The 21,064-nt window shown below is 44.1% G+C and overlaps 1 protein-coding gene across 1 annotated transcript in view; it reads right to left on the bottom strand.

The window, feature by feature from the left end:
* Positions 1 to 20,364, bottom strand: part of VAMP4 (vesicle associated membrane protein 4) — a 31,009-nt gene extending 10,645 nt beyond the window's left edge. Inside the window, exons 1-5 of the mRNA XM_084637842.1 lie at positions 20,252 to 20,364; positions 18,173 to 18,302; positions 14,401 to 14,447; positions 13,885 to 13,935; positions 1,633 to 1,733 (exon numbers count right to left, since the gene is read on the bottom strand). Of these exons, the coding sequence (XP_084493968.1) occupies positions 1,633 to 1,733; positions 13,885 to 13,935; positions 14,401 to 14,447; positions 18,173 to 18,238 (265 nt within the window). The 5' untranslated portion in view covers positions 18,239 to 18,302; positions 20,252 to 20,364. The remainder of the gene's footprint in view (positions 1 to 1,632; positions 1,734 to 13,884; positions 13,936 to 14,400; positions 14,448 to 18,172; positions 18,303 to 20,251) is intronic.
* Between the last annotated feature and the right edge of the window lie 700 nt (positions 20,365 to 21,064).

Raw genomic sequence — 21,064 nt, 5'->3', positions numbered from 1 at the left:
ACCCCCACCCCACAGAGCCACAACCAGCTACACCTGGATCCCCACCCCACTGAGCCCCACTCCCTCAGCATCTGGACCCCCCACAGAACTCCCCACACCCAGACCCTCCTGCTGAGCTCTATCCCTCCCACACACACACACCCCCCTGCTGAGCCCCAACCACCTTCACCTGGACCCCCCTGCAGAATCCCATTACCATTGTACCCAGAACCCCCCAACAAATCCGTGTGCCTCCAGATGCCCCCCCACACCCAAATCCCCCATTGAGCTGCCCACACCCAGACTGGCTCACAGAGAACTCTCACCCTACACCTGGATCCCCCCACACTAAAAGCCCCTCCACCCTTGGATCCTGCCTTTCTGAGCCTGCCTGCCTACACCTGGTACAGATGAGAATGGGCCCTGAGGTATTTCTGGGGCAGGCCCAGTCCTTGCAGTGTCAAGGTTGGGTGGAGCCTCACTGCTGAGTCCATGTCCCGGGGGGAGCTGCAGAGTGATCTTCCACCTCTGTGCAGCCAATGACCTATGCTCCACAATGCCATGCTAAAGCCTCCATATTTATTTGACAAATAAAATTTGCAGAATTTTAAAACACTGTGCACAGAAATTTTTTTGGCACAGAATGCTCTCAGGAGTAACAAGTGGAGGGAACATGAAGTGCAACTATCCCATGTAAGGGGATGGAAGAAGCAATGAAGGAGGAATATTTAGAGAACTATTCCTGGGCTGTTAAGAGATGAAGCCGGGGGAGGAAAATTATACGCGACAAGTTATAAGCACCAAGGGAAAGGAAATGTTTAGGGAGGCTCAAGGAAGTACAGGGATGAAAGTGGAAAAGGGGAGGCTTGGCTTCCCAACAGACAGTAAGATCAGCAGTCTCAGGCTGGAAACAGTCTCCCAATGGGAGTGGTGTATCCATGGAGACACTTCAAATAGAGCAGATTTGTCCGGATTAGTGGTAAATATGCCCAATGGCCTGTGATGGGACACTAGATAGGGTGGGATCTGAGTTACTACAGAGAATTCTTTCCTGGGTGTCTGGCTGGTGAGTCTTGCCCACATGCTCGGGATTTAGCTGATCGCCATATTTGGGGTCGGGAAGGAATTTTCCTCCAGGGCAGAATGGCAGAGGCCCTGGGGGTTTTTCGCCTTCCTCTGCAGCATGGGGCATGGGTCACTTGCTGGAGGATTCTCTGCACACTGAAGTCTTTAAACCACGAGTTGAGGACTTCAATAGCTCAGACATAGGTTAGGGGTTTGTTACAGGAGTGTGTGGGTGAGATTCTGTGGCCTGCGTTGTGCCTTCTGACCTTAAAGTCTACATAATTAGGATATTGTAGGAAACACTCCTGCCCTGGGCCCATGAGGAAATGTGCTTTAGCAGTCATCGTCTCTCTCTGATTTCTAGAATCTACTGTCATGAAATGGAACCAATCTAACACCACTCCCTGGCAGAGAGGGATGCAGCAAAATAGCCACAATCACCAGGGGAAAGAAGAGGACTTTCAATCCCTGCACTAAGGTTATTCACAGTGGTGTTTTAAAGCTGCCTAGAGGAGAATGCTGTTCCCCAGGACTCAACGTGAGGGAGAGGAGGCAGGAAGAGAGTTCTAGAATATTAAGTATTCCCACCTGATTTATCCTGTAAGTCATCCAGTCTCTCTCCCCTTTCAATCACCTTGGTGATGTTCTCCTGCATGACGTCAATGACTTCATCCACCTGGTTCTGGACACTACAGGAAAGTAAAGCCTTTAGAAATCACACAGGCCTAACAGTACCAGGTGTTATGAACTCTATATTCCAATACCAGTGCTTCGGCGAAAGCTGTTGGCACGGAAAGAATGAGCAGCAGTTCACCAGTAATACAGACAAACCCAACAGCGGAAAGGTCATTGGGACATTTGAGAAAGTCTGTGGTGGGCAGGATTAGCCGTGTGTGTGATGCTGTCCCAGGAGATGGGGGGCTCTCTCCATAGCGCCATTTACTCTGCAACACTTTCTCATCCTCACCCCACGTTCAGGCCAACTGCCTGGAAAGTTGGAGCAATATGTTTATAGATGAGGCATAGTCTTGGTCCATGAACTCAAGGGTGATTTTAGCACTCTGTTCTCAGAGGAAAAGGAAGGAGCTTTAATAGCATTTTATTGCTCTTGCAGTTCCTGCCATATTGTGCTGTTTGACTTTTCTAATCCAGCTTCAGATCTCTCAATGTCAAGAGTTTGAGCTAGAACCTCGCTCTGGTCTCCCTGCCTTAGCCTCCAGGTCACCTTCAGGACTCGCTCCACACTGCAGAGGGGTATGAAAGTGGTTCAGTCTCTCAGATCGGGAATTTTAAAAAGGGGTTTATGGAACTATGCATCCAGCTCACTGAAAGTCAGTGTGAGCTGAGTGAGTTGATTTCTGCCTTTGTCTTCCTATCAAAAGGAGAGCAATGAAATGGAAGATCTGAAAGCATTCTCAATACCAGAGTCACTTTTTCAAACAATGGTTGGAGAATTAAATCTGTTCTATTTTTGCTGTTGCTGGGGTGCTGGGATTTGGCAAGGACTGAGGAAGTCTGTTAGTTAAGTGTGGCCTTTTAAAGAGCTTGTCATGGAGGCTCTTTTGTTGCAGAGTAGTATGTTTCTTTTGTTTTATAACCTCAGTCACTATGTCCTTTCTGGAGTGCTAAACCTCATCACAGGGCTGTTAAATAGCCTGGGGATGAAAGCATCAGGAAGGAAGGACTTCCCCAAGGAAGTCTACAACTGTATTTGAAGAATCAGTTGCATTTGCCCAAAATGCATTCAAACAAATTTCAAAGGAACAGGTAAAGTAAATTAAGATGAACTATCATATCTCAAAAAGAAAAGGAGTACTTGTGGCACCTTAGAATGACGTGAGTGTAGCTCACGAAAGCTTATGCTCAAATAAATTTGTTAGTCTCTAAGGTGCCACAAGTACTCCTTTTCTTTTTGCAAATACAGACTAACACAGCTGCTACTCTGAAACCTATCATATCTCAGCTTCTGAATTCCGTACCAGAGGTTAGTCAACAATACAGGTAGTTATTCTGCTGCACAGTAGCCAGGTTCAAATCCCTAAGGCTACTGCAAATTCAGAAGTTAATGGACGATGCCATAAAATAACACTCAAAAGTCACATATAACAAAAGTACTTAAATACATTTTGGAGATAATGCACGTTTGTCTTTACTGGAGATGGAAATGAGAAACAGCTTAGGGCCCCTGCAATATAACTCGTCATATGAAATGTACTGGCCTAATGGGACAATGGCAAGAACAGTTGTCTCTGAGGCAGTAAAAGTTAAGCACTGGACAAAACCAGTGTTTTCTTCAATGCAAGTAGGTTCTAGGCTCTTCCTCTGCTAAGATTATTTTGTTCAGTTTCTTCGACTCATAAAATGCATGCATTGAATATACATTAAATGTCTTGCGTATACTGAGTCTGCATAGTTTGAAAAGCTGGATGTAAACCTGAGAAGGAGAAAAACTAGCCATTCCCACATATTCCTGGATATACGTGTGATGTACTAATGGAAAAGGTCCAATGCTTTCCCTATGGCAAAAGATACATCAAAGAACATTTCCAATAGCTAATAATTCATGCTTCCTTAGCAACTACAATCTGAGGATCTCAAAACACCTAGCACCAATGATTTCATCCCTGAAACACGGCTGTGGGATAGGAAAGTATTATCCCTTCCCATTTCACAGATGGAGAAACTCAGAAAAGTGACTTGCCTCAAGTCACAGAGGAATAGGTCTAATAATAATGATACCACCTAGCTGGCACGAATACAGTGCTTTCCATCAGTAGAGCTCAAAAACATTTTACAAGAGGTATTATCCCCACTTTGCAGATGGGGAAACTGAGGCACAGAGGAGAAGTGACATGCCCGTGGTCACCCAGAAGAGCAGTGGCAGAGCCAAAAATAGAATCCAGGTCTCCCAAGTCTCAGTCCAGTGGTCTTTCTTTTAGCCCACTATGTCGCTAGTTCACACTTGTGACGGGTTGGGTCACAGAAACCCCCTTGGGACTGCCACCTGATGTGCTGAGACTACCTCCAAGCCCATTTTCTCTGGCAGCTTGGGACTTTAGCACCCTGTCTTGCTGAGCCAGACATGCTCACCTGCTGCAAACACAGATCCAGTTCTGAACCACGTCCCCCAAAAGCTGCAGGCTTAACCGAAAACTGCTTAAGAAATGGTCCTGTCTCCAGCATCCAGATACCCAGTTCCCAATGGGGTCCAAACCTCAAATAAATCCGTTTTACTCTGTATAAAGCTTATACAGGGTAAACTCATAAATTGTTCGCCCTCTATAACACTGATAGAGAGATATGCACAGCAGTTTGCTCCGTCAGAAATTACTTGCTTGCTCTGGGTCAATTAATAAGCAAAAAGTGATTTTATTAAATATAAAAAGTAGGATTTAAGGGGTTCCAAGTAACAACAGACAGAACAAAGTAAGTTACCAAGCAAAATAAAACAAAAACACGCAAGTCTGAAGCCTAATACAGTAGGAGACTAAATGCAGGTAACTCTCACCCTCAGAGATGTTCCAATAAGCTTCTTTGACAGACTGGGTTCCTTCCTAGTCTGGGTCCAGCAATCACTCCAACCCCCACAGTTACTGTCCTTTGTTCCAGTTTCTTTCAGGCACCTCTTTGGGGTAGAGAGGTTATCTTTTGAGCCAGCTGAAGACCAAATGGAGGGGTTTCCAGGGCCTTTTATATTCTCTCTCTTGTGCAACATCACAGCCACAAGATGGAGTCTCTAGCCACCTGGGCAAGTCACATGTCTATAAAGGATTCAGCTTTTTGCAGGCCGACGCCATTGTTTACATGTTAGTTTGAACTGTTCTCAGGATAGCTCAGATATGGATTGGTGTTTCCCAAAGTCCACTGTTAGTTAAGTATTCCCAATTACTTGAATAACCCCATCACACTATGTTAACCAAATCTGCCTTATGTGCTTCCTACAGGAAACACTTTAAATACAAGCATAGAGCCAACACTCATAACTTCAGATATAAAAATGATACATGCATACAAATAAGAGCTACTGAATATATTAATCCTAACCTTTGCAAAGATATGTTACATGGCATATCTAGCATAAAACATATTTCAGTTATGTCATATTTACACTCATAATCATATTTCTATAAAGCATTATAGGGTGCAATGTCACAACACTCACCTAATTTTCCTGTCTCCTGAGCCCATACGTTCCTCTCATCAATAGCAGAAGATATTATGGGGCTAGTTATGCATGGGGCACGCATAAGAACTCCTATTATAATAAACTGCAGATTTGAAAAAAAAATAAGGGTTCGGAATAAATGAAGAAAAAGCTTTGGGGGTCTGCAGCTCAAGTAGTCTTACAATCTGAAAGGGATTTAAAATATACAGCATACAGACAGAGAAGCTGCCATCAAAACTTCGCCAGACACAAGAGGCCTAGAGATGCAACTGCAACTATTAAAACGGAAGTTCCGAACATTTCGAGATGAATAGCGAAAGCCAACCCAGCCCCACAACAATTGTAGGGCTGATCTTCAAAGGCGCAAATGTCCCTTGGGTGCCCCACTTCTGGGGGCTTTCAATAGGAACCGGGCAACTAACTGCCTTTTGTGCCTTTGAAAATTTCCCCCATGTGTGCTCATTGCTCCAAAAGAGAAAAAGGAAATCCAGCAAAAAACAGAACAGCAGCACTTGGCTTTTCAAACCACTATTAATAAAAACCTGGAAACACAGGGGCATAGCCATGGGCGGTCACTAATTAAATAGTGAGGGTTACGCATCTGTCTTGGCGTCTCATGCCAGGCTTCGTAAACCACTGCAGCTGCACTTTTGTAGTTCCCGTCATCAGCAGAACCCTCTGAAGCAAACTGCTGGCTTAACGTTGAGCTGGAGAGGCGGTATTTTTATATGGATGAAAACAGGGCACAAAACATTATTCTACCGTAGCACAAAAAAGAAACTAACCCTTTTCTGCAGCATATCATAAATTCAGCATGAATTGTTTTGTTACAGGTAGAAGCCTGACTCCCCACAGTTGCTTGAAATCTTCCACTACAGAAGGGCAGGAAGAGCTGCTAAATCTATTGTCTGTCTACCATTCCCCATATTGATGAAACAGGCCTGGATACTCACCCAATGTTTCACCAGCTGCCTCTTAAATAAAGAAAACAATATACGACTCATGACACAGGCAATCTTAACAGACTTTTTTTTTTTTTTTTTTAACTTCACATTCCTAAACGAAACATGATAGTAGAAGTGGTGCAAGCTATTCCAAACAGACTATCTACTAAACAAATCAGAGTCACTTCTAGTGAATTAATTTATTTCTTCCTTTATCATGACACGCTGAGCTTACCCAGGGGCTAGCAGATGCACTCGTTCTGCACTGGATGCACACACCCACATACCCATATAATTAAAACAGTGATTCACGACCAGCACCTAAACAAAAAGGAGTCATGTTATCACAAAGTGTAGGCAGTAGGACTTCTGGTGTCACTATAAGCCCTGGACAAACTTGGGTGACTCACAAGCAATTACTGCTTCCAAGCATAAGATGGGTGACGAGAGAAGAAAAACAATCACTGAAAATTAAAAATGAAGGGGCCAATCCTACTAGCCCTCTGTTTACCAAACTCTCACGGTTTCACACGTGGAGAGCTAGCAGACTCAGGGCTAACATTTGAGGCACATTTACTTTGCTTTGCAGTATGTGGATGTTCTTAAAATTATTCATTGGCTTCAAAATAATGAAAAATCCTCCCAATGACAGGTCTGTAACCAAATTCTCTTGGTTCAAACCACCAGTAGGAATGTATAAGGGATGCAAGCGATGTTACATTAGGAGTCAGAAAGGAGAGGACTCAAAGTGAGGGAAGGTGTTCAAGTAAATCCATGCTACGTACAAGACTCAAAGCATCTGTCATACACGACGACCTCTGAAAAAGGTCTGTATTAAATGGCTATGCAGCTCCAGACGACTAAAAGTTGGACACTTCATATCTCAACATCCCAGTGTCCTCTGATTACAGCTAAAAGCTATGCATTGGGTGCTCCAGATCGTTATTTATTTGTGTTATAGTTACGTCTCAAGGCTCCAATCGTCATTAAGCCTCCATTGTGCTAAGCACGGTACACATGCATGGTCAGAGAGACAGCCCCTGCCCCAAGGAACAATCTATATAGACAAGACAAAGTGCAGTAGAAAGGAAGGATTATTTATCCCCATTTTACAGACAGGAAATGGAAACACAGATTAAGGGGCTGTCTATGCCACAAGCGAAGGGGTGATTGTAGCCCAGGGAGGCATACCCATGCTAGTTTTAATCTAGCGAGCACAGGGAACCACTAAAGACAACATGGTGGCACCGGCTGGGAACCAGATGACACACCCGCCAGGGACTATGGTTACCTTCTCTGGTTCCTCAGTTGTGCTAAAGCCCAAGCCACCACATCTTCATTACTATTATTACCTGTACTAGCTAGATTAAAGCTAGCCCAATTATGCCTACATTCATTTGCAGGGTACACCTACCCTAAGTGACTAACCCAAGGTCACACAGAGAGTCTGGGACTGACCAAGGAATTAAACCCAGAACTTGAACCTCACTTCAGTCCCTTAACCAACCTTTCTCGCTGCCAGCCAAAGAGGCCTCTCTAGTATGAGAGTTAAAGATCACAAAGGTGTCTACTCACAGTGCAGTTTTGGAGCAAATTTACTATTTCAACTAGTTCTATTTGCTTCACGTTGGAAATTCAAGCAATAGTGAAAACAAAACATTTTTCATTTTATCAGAGTCCACTCCCCTGCCAAGAAAGAAATGTATTTACAGGGAGAGAACTACTGGCTTTTCAATTATTTTGCTCCTGGGTCTGTATCCTGCCAGGTTTCCAAGTGGAAAAAATTGAATTCATCCTTGCCAGGAAAATGAGTAAAACAAAAGCATACATGTCTCCCATGGCCCCACTTTAGACTAATGACTACAAAGATGCTGGTTTTAATAAGGACAGAACATCACACAAACCAGAACACCAGCAATGAGATCACTCAGCTTAATTTGATTTAGTGTCTGCTTTAATGGTCTACCAAGTTCTGAAGGAAAGGAACCTACCTTTCCCTTTTAGATCCACTGGGCTGTGAACTGACTAATATTAGGTGCAATTCATACTGCCAGGCTTAAAGAAGGTGCCACATTCTTCAAGTGGCAGAGACGAGTGACGAAGACCCCATGCTACCGATGTGACCTGGGCGTCCTCTCCATGCCTGTTTTTGGGAATAGTCAGTTTTCTAGCAGGCAGCATTGGCTGCACGTCCCCTCCCACTCTCAGTGATGTGTTGTACACTTGGATGTTATCACTAAGGTCCCATGTACTCTGTGGCACATTAGACCTCTGATACAGCCACTTGGAAGGTAGGGAAATGAATATGAAACTGACTTATACAATCAGCAAAGCAGACGTCTTTTATGCATTTTGACATTATGTTATTTCACACAGCCTCCAACATTTCCAATATGGCTCACGTTTTCATATTGACAATGCAAAACTACACTGCAGAAGTCGTTGGGGGCGGAAGGAATATGACTGGAGGGTTTCTAGAGCTAAGAAAGGGGCAGTCGGAACCTTAGAGCACTAGGGGGTGGGGGGATGTATGGCCCATTTTGGGGTGCAGAAGAAACACAGTTGCTGCATGCTTCTGCAAAAATGATCAGTAGTGAACAGTTCATGTTGATCATTGAATGGCCACTCTCAGGTTTCAGATTCAACACAACTGCAATCAGTGAGGCAATCTGCACCTCTCGTTAGGCCTGTAGACACTAGAAAGATTAGCACCCATATTACAGCAATGGTGCTTTTGCACAGTTGGTAGCAACAACAGAAAGGAATCAAAGAGTCAAGGTGGAAGAGATAATAGCTTTTACTGGACCAACTTCTGTTGGTGAGAGAGACAAGCTTTCCAGCTCTTCTTCAGGTCAAGAGCATGTCTCTCTCACCAACAGAAGTTGGTCCAATAAAAGCTATTACCTCCCTAACCTTGTCTCTCTAATACCCTGGGAGCAACATGGCTACAACACTGCAAACAGAAAGGACTCAGGTGATTTTACCACTGAGTCATAAAAACCTGCCTGGAGCAATTTTTTCATGATCCATTGATAAATGACTGAGTCCTCTTTACAGTAGTAGTCAAACACTGGTAGAGCTCTGCTGTGGCTGTAATATGAGTGCTAATGTTCCTAGTGCAGATGCACTCTAGGAGCAACTGTTTCAGACTTTGCATATTCAGAAAGACAAACGCTACACTGGTTTCTGTTCAATTCAAATTTTTAAGGTCAGTTTAAAAACGAGGCTAGAATCAATCGTCATCTCAATGAAAGCCTTGATTCCGAAGCACAATTTGGCAGCAATCTCCAGAGCTGCAGAATCCACTGGGCCCAGCTCATTAGCATAGCTAAGAAATCTGCTTAACGTCAACTTGTGTGAGTGAATTGTAATGAGGTACTGTGAAAGGTGAAATAGCCTCAAGTGTGATACAATATTTATAGTCAGTGGAGATAAATCTAGCACATTGGGAGAGGTTTTCTAAGGGATTTAGGCTCACACATCTCATTGCCTTAAATGGGACTTCTGCTCCTAAATCCCTCAGGTGCTTTTTAAAATCCCACCCAGCTCGAGTATCTCATGTGCTTAGCCTTGGATTATTCCAGTAAATAAAATTCTAAGTAAATATTAATAACACCCCCTTTAAATGTTTAATACTGGTGAGAATTGCCACTCTCAGAGCCCTGGATTCCAGTGCCGTTTCTGCAGAACAGGTATGGTACACGGGCAGTGATACATGCTTCCCCACCCATTCATCAGTGCACCCGAAAAGGTGACTTGCAGAAGGGAACACAGCATTAGGATTATGTCCTTTTTAGCTTCTCTTGAAACATGAAAAGTTTGGGGGCTGTTCAATTCTGCTCGTTGGCTACATTCAGTGACAGACTCGGAAAAAAAGAAGTACCAAAAGTGCGTTCCAGCACTATTGCTTCTAAGTGATAGTACCGGAAGCACTAAACACCCAAATAAATGCTGTAACCGCGTTCTGCAACATTTCAGCATGACTCAAGCCCTGGTTACATTAGACATTCATCCCTTCGCTAGCTAGAATACATTCTTATGATTGGAGAGTTAGCACAATGACGACATCGTGAGGGCCAAGGTCCTAGGGTAAACCACATTTATTTCTTGGAACAAATGGTTGTGCAGTGTCTAGCCTAGTCTTCATAATCGTGTTGTTAACGCGAGTTAAATTAGTGAACAATTAACTCAAGTTAAAGCAGGAACAAACTCTTGTCTAGACTCTACGACTTTCTAGAGTGAGAGCTAAGCAATGGAGAGGGGAAGGGATTTTTAGTCAGATCGCTCAAAAGTTTAATGCCAATGACTCGTTAACATTCCGCATAAAAGAAGTCTGTGTTAAATATTCAACACCCTTGCTCCTTCAGCTCAGGCATTAAGAGCTCACAGTAGTCACTCCAAGACCTCCCAAAAGTTCTCCAAGCAAAACTAGGGAAGACTACACTAGACATTCCTGATATTTTGGAGGTTTAAAATACCTTCCAGGCCTCCTTCACAAGTACATCATAAATATCAGCAAAAGGGCACAAACTCAATTTAAAAACAATCCCGTGCCAGTCACCTTTAATTCTGAGCACTAGGGGCAAGGGTATAGCTTAGGCTATGTAGCCCATTCCACCTTCACCTTTCTGCCAAAACCACCAGTTAGAGGCAAATGCAAAGTGGACACCCACCTACTAGCATCAGTCAGATTCACCAACTCACTGAACAGTAGTGAGAAGCCAATTTCCATGGAGGTTTCTTCCAGAACTACTAGGAATGTGCTGAATACAAAGGAGCGAACAGTTACATAAGGAGAAGCAAACCACAGCCCTATGGGAGGAAATTCCTTCGGTCCACCCTACAAACGTAGGCAGATATCAGAGAGCATCTAAGAGGCCCAACTGGGCTGTTTCCCAGTGTAAAGGGTACGAACTCCCCCTCAGGAACCCGGAAACTGGGCTGGAAAGAAGCGACTCCACCAGCCACTTCTTATTGTAAAGCATGACCTCAAACACACCCGTGCTCCACATGGGTGAGCAGATGCCCTAAATCTCTCCTTTCGCCTACACCTGACAACATATTTATGCCTTTGATGTCCCTCACCTCAACTAATAGGACCTCCCTGCCTCTCTGCTCTACCTTACAGGCTGCTGCTCGAGTCTCCATTCTGACAACTCGCACCGTCTCCTTCCCCTCTGTGAGAGCCCTCACCAATTCCCCCTACCTCTCGCATTCAAGGCCCTCCACAACTTTCTTCCGTCTCTGCTCCGACTCCCCCATTACTCCTTCTTACCTATTCCCCTTGCATCCTTCTATCATCTTCTTTCATTCTGCCCCTTTTACCTCAAACAGGCTCTCCTGTGTGCCCAAAATCATCTTTCCCTTGCAGCCTTTCAGTAACAATTGAACACCCACCTCCTGCCCCTCCAAAAACACAACTAAGGGGAAATCTGCACCATTGTGAGCTTGCACCTTCCTCTGGCCAGCAGGTAGAGTATGCATCTAAACTGTTCTGGTGGAGCAGTGACTGTTCCAAGATCATAGATTCCAAGACCAGCAGGGACCATTGTGATCATCTAATCTGACCTCCTGTATAACACAGGTCAGAGAACTGCCCCAAAATAATTCCCAGCGCAGATCTTTTTAAAATCAAATTTGGAAGTTTTTCTGAATTGCCAGTGATGGAGAATCCACCACCACCCTTTGTAAACTGTCCCAGTGGTTAATTACTCTCCTTTAAAAGAAAAGGAGTACTTGTGGCACCTTAGAGACTAACAAATTTATTTGAGCATAAGCTGCTACTCTGAATACTCTCAGTTACAAATTTATACCTTATTTCCAGTCTGTAGTGTTTGTGCATCAAACACTACAGACTCTTCCCAGTTTCATTTTTCTTCCCATCACAACCTCTGTCTTTATCCTCCATCTCCCACAGAATGTCCCAAAGGAGACTCCTGCCAGGGAGAACAGACTTGATACCCCCTGGCTGCTGTCTGGCTCAACACCCATTCCTGACCAGCGGTTAAAGATACCAGGAAGAGGACAATTCCTGGTTCCCTTGCCTCTAGAGGCTATTGATGATTTGGTGCTACTTCCCTTTGTCACAGAAGCACTCCTTTTACTAACACTTGCCACTTTCCAGACACTAGGACTTTCACGAAAGAGCACAACAGATGATGTTCTTTTAATTTAATAATCAGAGACAGCACTGACAGGGAAGGTAAGATCTCAGTTATTATATTTAGTGACATTAGCTTGTTGCAGTGACTATAATCTGCTTCTACCATGACTATACACACTTGTCTGCACAGATGATGGTAACTGAAGACTGGCAATTAGGTGACTCTACCTACTTATTCAGTTCTAATTGACTAGCCCAAAGTAATTAGCACTATGGAACATCATGTCACCTTTTCCAATGGTCTGCAAGAAGAACAGCTTATAAGGAGAGCCAACTTCCCAGTATCTATCTATCGCTCCTAATCTGAACCATATCCCGTCAAAATTTCTGTGCTCTGCAGGTGTATGACTCGGGTCTGACCAGAACTGCTTTTAACCACATGGGATTAATATAGACTAATCTCAGAGATGCACTGGCTTTTACCTCACATAAAACCAAAGAAGAATATAGATTCTGAAGCCACAAACTAGATGATCTAATCTGGTTTACACAAAGCTGATTGCCATCTAGATTTCCCCTCTGAAATTTCTGTTCTAGCTCTCAAGAATGAAATGTTCAGGAAACACAAATATATTTCAACAAACTGATGGTCCATTTATGACACACATTCTCCAGCTGCGGCCAACCTTTCCCCTCAGTCACTGTGCAACAAATGCTACCATTATAGAGTCGAATAAACTGGGACTTGCAGTAAACAGAAGCACTGAAACCATTGCCAGGAAATTACTCTCAGAGAAGGGATCTAGTTTTGTTAGTTTCTTCCCTTTTGTTCTGTATAATGGATGGTTAGAATCCAAATTTTAATTGTTTCCTGTTTGTTCAGCTGTTTTGATCCTAGTAAATCTTTCCCAGTCTCCAAAGGTCACAAGGATCTGCTCCCTGTATGGTACACTGAAGTTCAAAGGACTGCCAGGTACATGAGAAATCTGGGTAGCACTGCACTCCTGAGCACAAGGATCTACTTGGAACACCAAGGGGCGGACAGGAAAGGGATAATAAGGCAAAAGATGGGACAAGAATGGATGGGAAAGGCAACAGCAGAGGAGGCACAATAGTGGCTCAAATTTAAAACACTGTCTTTACTATTCTGTAAGGAAGTTTTGTTATGAATGTTAAATGGTTACTCATCAAATGGAACAACAGTTTTCAATAGCACATCAGGCTATAGTGCTACAAACCAATCTGTGCACCCATGCTAGAACGCAATTAGCTCTTTGATAACTTGGGAATTGAATTTCCTCTCCTTGAAGGCAGATGGGCATACTAGTGAGAAAAGATTAAGTAGGAGTTACATTCCCATTGTAAGACTGAGCAGAAACATGTTGGTAACTAGGGGTGACCAGATAGCAAGTGTGAAAAATCCGGGCACCTTTTATTTTTTTTTCGGGGGAGGGAGGGGCGGGCGGGAAGGGAGGATAGTTGCATATATAAGACAAAGCCCCTAATATTAGGACAGTCCCAATAACAACAGGACATCTGGTCACCCTTCTGGTAACAAAGCAGCACAATTTAAAAATACATAAATAAAATGGTATCTGGACTATGGATCCAAACTCTAAGGAACTTACTGCCTGATCTTGTCATTCCTGGGTCCAAACCTTGGTCCTGCAGGTCCTCTCCTGCCAGCACAGAACAGACACAGTGATAATGAATCCAATACACACAGGAAAGCCTGTCTGACCCAAATGGTTAGGTCTTTCACAGGGTTCACAAAGGGGTGACATTTCAAATTAGGTCAAAGCACGTGCAACAGGAAATGATCCTCCATCAGCAAACCAGATCCCAACCAGAGGGTCTCTTCCACCCCTAACTGGTGGGTGGGTTGCCCCTATTTTATTTCCTTAATCTTAATTTATATTCATTGCTAGTGCTCCCCCTGATCTCACAGCTGCTGAATCAATCATTCCACAGGAATCAGAAACAGATGGCAATGTTTCATTCCAATCAGCTCTACCTGTTAGTAAGACGGAGCTGCCTTATATTTTCAATTTCCCCAGTTCTGGTTTGAACAGCAATTTGGCCCAGGGTATAGCACATCCCCCCACTTTGTACAACACCCACACAATACCCATATAGCTACTCACAAGAAAAAGTCCTCCTCCTCATCGGAATCTTCTTCTAAAAGGTTTCTCTGCAAACACAGAAAAAAGGTTAGCTTCAATCAATTAGAAACCAGAGTTTCCCACTCTCATACCCACCATCCTTCTCACCACCGGTTGTACATGACTGTGGAACACATCAATGCTCCTTGTTAAATGACCAGAGGGGGTATTCTTTTCAGCCACAACCCCACCTCCCAGAGGCTGAACTGGAAGTCTCTGCACCATTACCAGTAAACAAGAGACATTTGCCAGTTCAGTGAATGCATGGCACTACAGAGAACTGCTACTAAGCCATTGGCTGAGCTCTCTTGTGGCCAGTTTTAATGGTGAAAATGAAGTCAGTTACAAAGGATTTCTATCAATTCCGGTTTCTCTATGTAACGTATGGTCCAAATTCACTTTAAAATAAGACTAAGTAAAACTCCTAGGTACTTCAGTCCTTAAAGCACTTCCATATACAGATTAAATCCCAATCCGTTCCCAAAGGGCCCATCTGTAAAACATTAAATTCAAACCACACTAACTATTAAAATCTTTCAAAACCTTATACCTCATGTAATTACTTTGTTTTGTCCTACCTACATGGAAGACCATATGCATTTCCATCTCGGAAGATGCTGTGGTTTTTAAATAAACTGTCACCTGATGATATAAAGAATGGGAATGAGGATTAAAGTTAATGGATCTGCTCCCCCACCCTGCCAGCAGAGAGGATTTGATTGTTAACAGAGAGGATGAACCTTTTCAATTTTTACATTGGGGTTATGGTTATTAATGGATTTTATGACTAGAATGCTCTGCACTGAGCAACTAGTTCCTATAGTATCCCATACTGTAACTGCAACGAAGATACACAGAGTGGAGCTGAATTTGACAGCTGGATTTTCCTCTTGTTCAGCAACAGAGTCTTGGTGAGGGGAGTACATTTCTGGTAGTGGAGTTATTTTCACACTCTCTTATGTTACATGCTGCACAGTTACCGCAACACTCTTTAGTAATGCATTTTGGCCTCCATTACAAATCAGTGGATAATCCTTGGACTGACCTTCTAAGTCAGTCTTGAAAAATCCTACTGTACCAAAAGTTGATTTGACAGCTAAAACATCATTAGATTTTATCATCATCATAGTAAGGAGAGCCAAGTAGAGTGGGCATCTGCGCTGAGAATTTCCATGACAATCTTGTAAGGTTGCTTTAAAAATAAGACATTGGCTTGGTTCTCCTTTTAGGGGCTGTTGGCATGCTTTATATCCATAACAGATGCTCCAAATCTTCAGGTCTATATCCTTTTTTAGGGTTAAAAAAATAGTTGAGAAGGAAAAAATCCTTTGGGGTTCTCTGTCCCGCACTGGACTCACAGATCTCACCCCACCCTCATGATGCTAAGAGATGCTGTTCCCCTTGTGTTTGGTTTTAAATTCCCATATTCCCATCTAAACTACAGCTTAAACTGCATTTGCTGAACCAGTTTAAACAGAGTCTAGAAATCGTGTTCTAGCCTAGGTATGGATTTTTGTGGTGCAAAAGCACTTTCCCATGCAGCCAAGTTGTCAATCATCTCACTAGGAGTAATTATAAGCTAAAATAGTCAGTATTTGAGGCTACAGCCTGGCTTCCAGGCTCGGTTTAAATACTGTTTGACACCCTGCACTCTGGCTAGACAAATCACGTTCAAATCCACTTTGTATGTAATAACGATTTAAACCAGTTCAGCACATATATTTCCAAGCTCAGCATAGATGGGCCTTTGATACAGAAAGTAAATTCCACTGCGATATAGTAATCACTAGCCCTCCATTGCCCCTGGCCCCCACTGCCTCCCTACCCACCTCTCTATTCAGAGCTTAATTTGTCCCCTGGCTTGCCAAGGCTGAGTAAGTTTGCTGTGAAAGGCAATATTAACACCCCTACAAATATCAATTTTCACAGGAGCAGACTTACTAGCTAGCAAGTCTTTTAAAAAACAAAACAAAACCCAACAGCAACCAAAAAAACAAACAACAAAAAGAAGAACTTGTAAAGCACCTTATTTTGTTTCTATTCTGTTTAGGTCCAGTAAAGGAGAGAGACAACTGTACATTATTATTACTGAGTCTGCAAAAAAACCCCTAATGTGTCACTTTTTACAGACTAGTTTAACTGAACAGAGAATGCACAAATTACAAGACTCATTTAAAAACAAAGCTATACCAGAGTCTCTTATCTTAAGGACCTATGCGATTAGGATGCTGCAGATAAGAAAGCTGCAATTTGCCCTTCCCATGGCACAAGTCATTAATTCCCAGCCTAGTTATTTCAGTTACCTTAATGCTCATTTACAGTGCAAGTGCCCAGAATAAAAGAAATCTGCATGCAAATTACAAATAAATTACACAAGAAAATATGCAAGTTGAGAATCCTATAGTATAGCAATTCCGCTGCAAACAAAGAGAAATGTAATAAAAAGCACTGCTGAACACCCTGCCTTGAACTAGTCTAATGCTACACTTCATGGTGAGGGGTGCAAATACCGTAACTCTTTTATTGCAGCAGCACTCTGCACAATCAAATAATCGATGACTGGGACATTCTGATATCAAGCTCTTTTTCCCACTCCCCATCTATAAAGAGCCATTCACACTTATAGCACTATGTAGTTAACAGATGCAGCTAATCTGTTTAAAAGTAAGAACCACCCTACAATCTTTAAAAAGAAAAGGAGGACTTGTGGCACCTTAGAGACTAACCAATTTATTTGAGCATAAGCTTTTGTGAGCTACAGCTCACCTCATTCGAATGCATCCGATGAAGTGAGCTGTAGCTCACGAAAGCTTATGCTCAGATAAATTGGTTAGTCTCTAAGGTGCCACAAGTCCTCCTTTTCTTTTTGCGAATACAGACTAACACGGCTGTTACTCTGAAACCTACAATCTTTGTTACATATTATTTATATCTAATATTTCCTCCAAAATAAGCAGGCTAAACCAAGTGACCTGAAAATAAAAATAAATCGAGTTACCTCACCAAGCGTACTGAATGTTCGCCACCTGCCAGGCTAAGAGGAGTTATTCAGCATATCTCAAAATAATGTCACTTCATTAATTCCTTTTATATCCCACCAGCCAGGTCCATGAAGCTGTGGCACTCCATAATATATCACTGGGTTACACCACAGTTACAAGAGACCCCTAATGGAACATGAAGCAGCCTTTGAGGGTGGGGAAGAAAATCAAATAAATCCCTTTTCTGGCATTTAAATCTTTGGTGTGTCTCCTCAATACAAACACTGACACACACATCATTTACAAAAAGGAAATGATTTAGCACACACACACAGCACTCTGTCCCAAGCTGGCTCCACATTCCAATGGAGTTATTCAATAGCTGTGAAGTCACTGAGTAATGCATTCTATGGAATCAGCATTGAGTGGAGCTAGACAGAAGAATTAAATGGGTCCTCCCCACCACACTTTTTGAAAAGGTGCCTTTTCACCTAACACACTGACTGCCCCCCTTAGGCTGTTGGTTGGGCTATTCAGCATTGGTGGATTTCATCCATTTGCGGTCCACTTTAAACATGCCCTCCACTGTTTCAATGGCATTGAAGTCATCAACGATGAAGCTGTGTGGTTAAGTTCACTCCAAGATGGCTCTCAGGCCGCCAGGGAGTGCGGAGTTAGTAAATATACATCCCTCTTAATTAAGGCAAAACAAGGGGGGCTAGGTACAAAACATCAATAAATGCACAGAAGGCTACTGGCTGTCAGGCACTCACCCTTTCGCTTTTCACCGAGCCAGTGACATCATCATCATTTAGGTGGCGCTTGAATTTTGGAGGCATGTTTTCTATTCACAAAAATGGTCTTGATCTTCCTGTACAAGGAGGTGGCAGAAAAATACACTACCTAGAAGGGAGAGGGAAACAAACATCTCTGAGATCTAACTGTGCTGAATACAATTTTCTATCAGATCATGCAAAGAGTTAGTCACTCTCTCCCCTTCTCCAGTGCTCAGGAAAACACTTACAAGTTAAACAGAATCCACCTACAAATGCCACAGGCAAGAGAATGAAAAATCAATGAACTACAGCAGCATTATTATACTTTCGTGGACCCAAAGACACTTCTTAACGGAACAGATTATTTAGTTTAGTCTAATTTCTTAGGCCTTGATCCTGGAAACACTTAAAGGTACACGCTTATCTTTGAGCATGTGACTCTGAGTGCCACATGTGAGTGTCTGTATGATCAGGGCCTTGGCCTTTAAACTTTATGGGGCAGGGACTGTGTTTTTCTACATCTTTGTAGAAAAGTACCCGGCACATAGCTGGATGGCTTCAGAAAGTCCCTTGGTACAAAAACAACAGAAACCAATTTTATAAAAAAAACAAGAGGAACTGAAACAGGAAAGAAAAGAGCAATAAAACCCTAAGAGAGACAAAGGTTTTTGACCGAGTACAGTCTGCTCTCTCTTTTCCACCTTGTCCCCCATTCTAATGTTAGTGCCAATAAGGTGCCCAGCTGGCAGCCCTGAAGTGCTAAACCCCTTTTATCCACAGGACAGATCCTTCACATGTAGGCAGCAGCAGTGTGCAAAATTCACTAACATTACTCCACCAATGTGCTTCAACCCTAACCTGACAGACTGCCCGCCCTCAGCATCTCTCCGGAGTGTAACACAGATGCCGACTGTGGTGGAGAGCTCTGCCGTGTACATTTCAGTCAGCTAAGAAGTACACAGAGACCAAACACCGCATTTCATACCAATCACTGAAAGATAATGACAGTTTGCATGACTGACCTAGATTGGCTTTGGCCCAATAACCAAGAGGTCAAAGGTTCTGGATCCAACTATCAGTAGTTCCCTGAGCCACCCAGCTCCACCCTAAGTGGACAGAGTGTGGCTTTGCTGGTTTGAACCCCAACACATTCCCCTACCCAGGGAGTTAGTGGAGATTAAGAGTTAAAATCCCAGGGACCCTCCATCCTGGAGACAGGACATGGGGAAAACTGCACAGATAGCAAGAGGCTGTGACAATACAACAAATGCTGGAAATTTAGCAAACGGCCCAGCAAAGTGAGCACTGTCTGCTCTCCTTAACACAGCCTGTCATATAGAAACAGAGCAAGATATCTCCCCATTTAGTGATCCACAAGCAGAAGGATGGGATTGCTAATGCAGGTAAAGAACAACATTCCAGACCCCGGAGCACAACAGGCACAAGCTAGGGATTCTAGGTGAAGTCACCCAGCCAGCTGTCGGGGACCAGTGAGTACAATGGTCACAAGCTAGGAGTGTTGGGGGTGTCACTTAGCTGGCTGGGACAGAAGCAGGGACCACAACAGGCACAGGCTGGCTATCAAGGGAGCAGCGAATACCATGGGCCAGGCCAGGGGTTATCGGGGGAGAAACAAGTGCAATGGACGCAGGCTGGAGGAAGCTAGATGTTTGTGGAGATCCCCCAGTGCAAGGAAACTGCTTTCCCCCACGCTTCTCTTGCAGAAACGCCCCCCGGTTAACCCCACCACCCCCATGTAAAATACAGAGCCTGGGAGCAGAGGAAGGAGCCGCTTCGCTCAGCAGACCCTAATACCAGCTCCTGTGCAGTGTGGGCGCCCGCAGGGCCGCCAGGCAACAGCAGAGAGGGAGAACAGCTCTGCAGCCACACCTATCTGGGGGGCCCCAAAGCCCCTCTCCGGGGGCCCCCCCAAACCCTGCCCCATAGCCCCCCCCAGAACCCCTCTCCAAGGGCCCCCACGCCCCCCCAAACCCTGCCCCCGACAGCCCCCCTCCCCGAGCCCCTCCCCAAGGGCCCCTCCGCTCGGAGGACGCGCTCCTGCCCGGCCCCGCTCACCGCTCCGGGCCGGCTGGGAAATGGCCGGGGCTGCGCGGAGGGGCCCAGCAGCGACACAGCTGCTCTATCGAGCACTCGGCGCTCCCGGCAGAGGCGGAGGCGAGCGCCGAGTGATCGCTTCCAAGCCGGTTGAGTCCTACCGGCTTCCGTCCCAGCTGGGAGGGTGAGAGTCCGGGGCCACGGCCCTGTGGGGCTGGCTGGAGCGGGGGCGGATGAGGCGGGAACGGAGCCCTGGAGAGCGAAGGGGAGGGGAGCTGGCAGGGGAGAGGACGGGATACTTAAATTAAATACACATGTAAAAGTTTGCAAGCTTGAAGCCTTAGCTTTTACCCTATGTGGACCCATCAGTACAGGCCAAAGAGAGGCCCCTGCCACCAAGAAGTCTTTCTTACAGGATAATATAGAAGTTGAGTTGCTTTACCTCGCGCAACTTAACGTTTGACACCGGAGAAAGCAGTCCCTCTGTTGGAACCCTAAATTGCTCTGTAAGCAATTAGCTACAATCCTGAAGGGTACAAATGTCTCATATCCTACTACAGCAAAGACAGACAAGGTCTGAGACTTGTGTCCTACAGCTCGGGCTTTGAATAAAAGTTAGTCATTCTGCAGTTGGTTTGTGTGAACACGTATTATGTATGTGGAATTTGTCAAGTAACACCATAGATAATAAGAGCTACATTTTTCTATTTCAGTAGTTCTGATGATTCGATGTTTTTAAGTATCAGAGGGGTAGCCGAGTTAGTCTGTATCCACAAAAACAACGAGGAGTCCGGTGGCACCTTAAAGACTAACAGATTTATTTGGGCATAAGCT

Source organism: Lepidochelys olivacea, assembly GCF_965140295.1.
Source record: "Lepidochelys olivacea isolate rLepOli2 genome assembly, chromosome: 8".
Lineage (NCBI taxonomy): Eukaryota > Metazoa > Chordata > Testudines > Cheloniidae > Lepidochelys > Lepidochelys olivacea.
The sequence above is the reverse complement of the archived record's forward strand: the minus strand, read 5'-3'. Positions and strand labels throughout refer to the sequence as shown.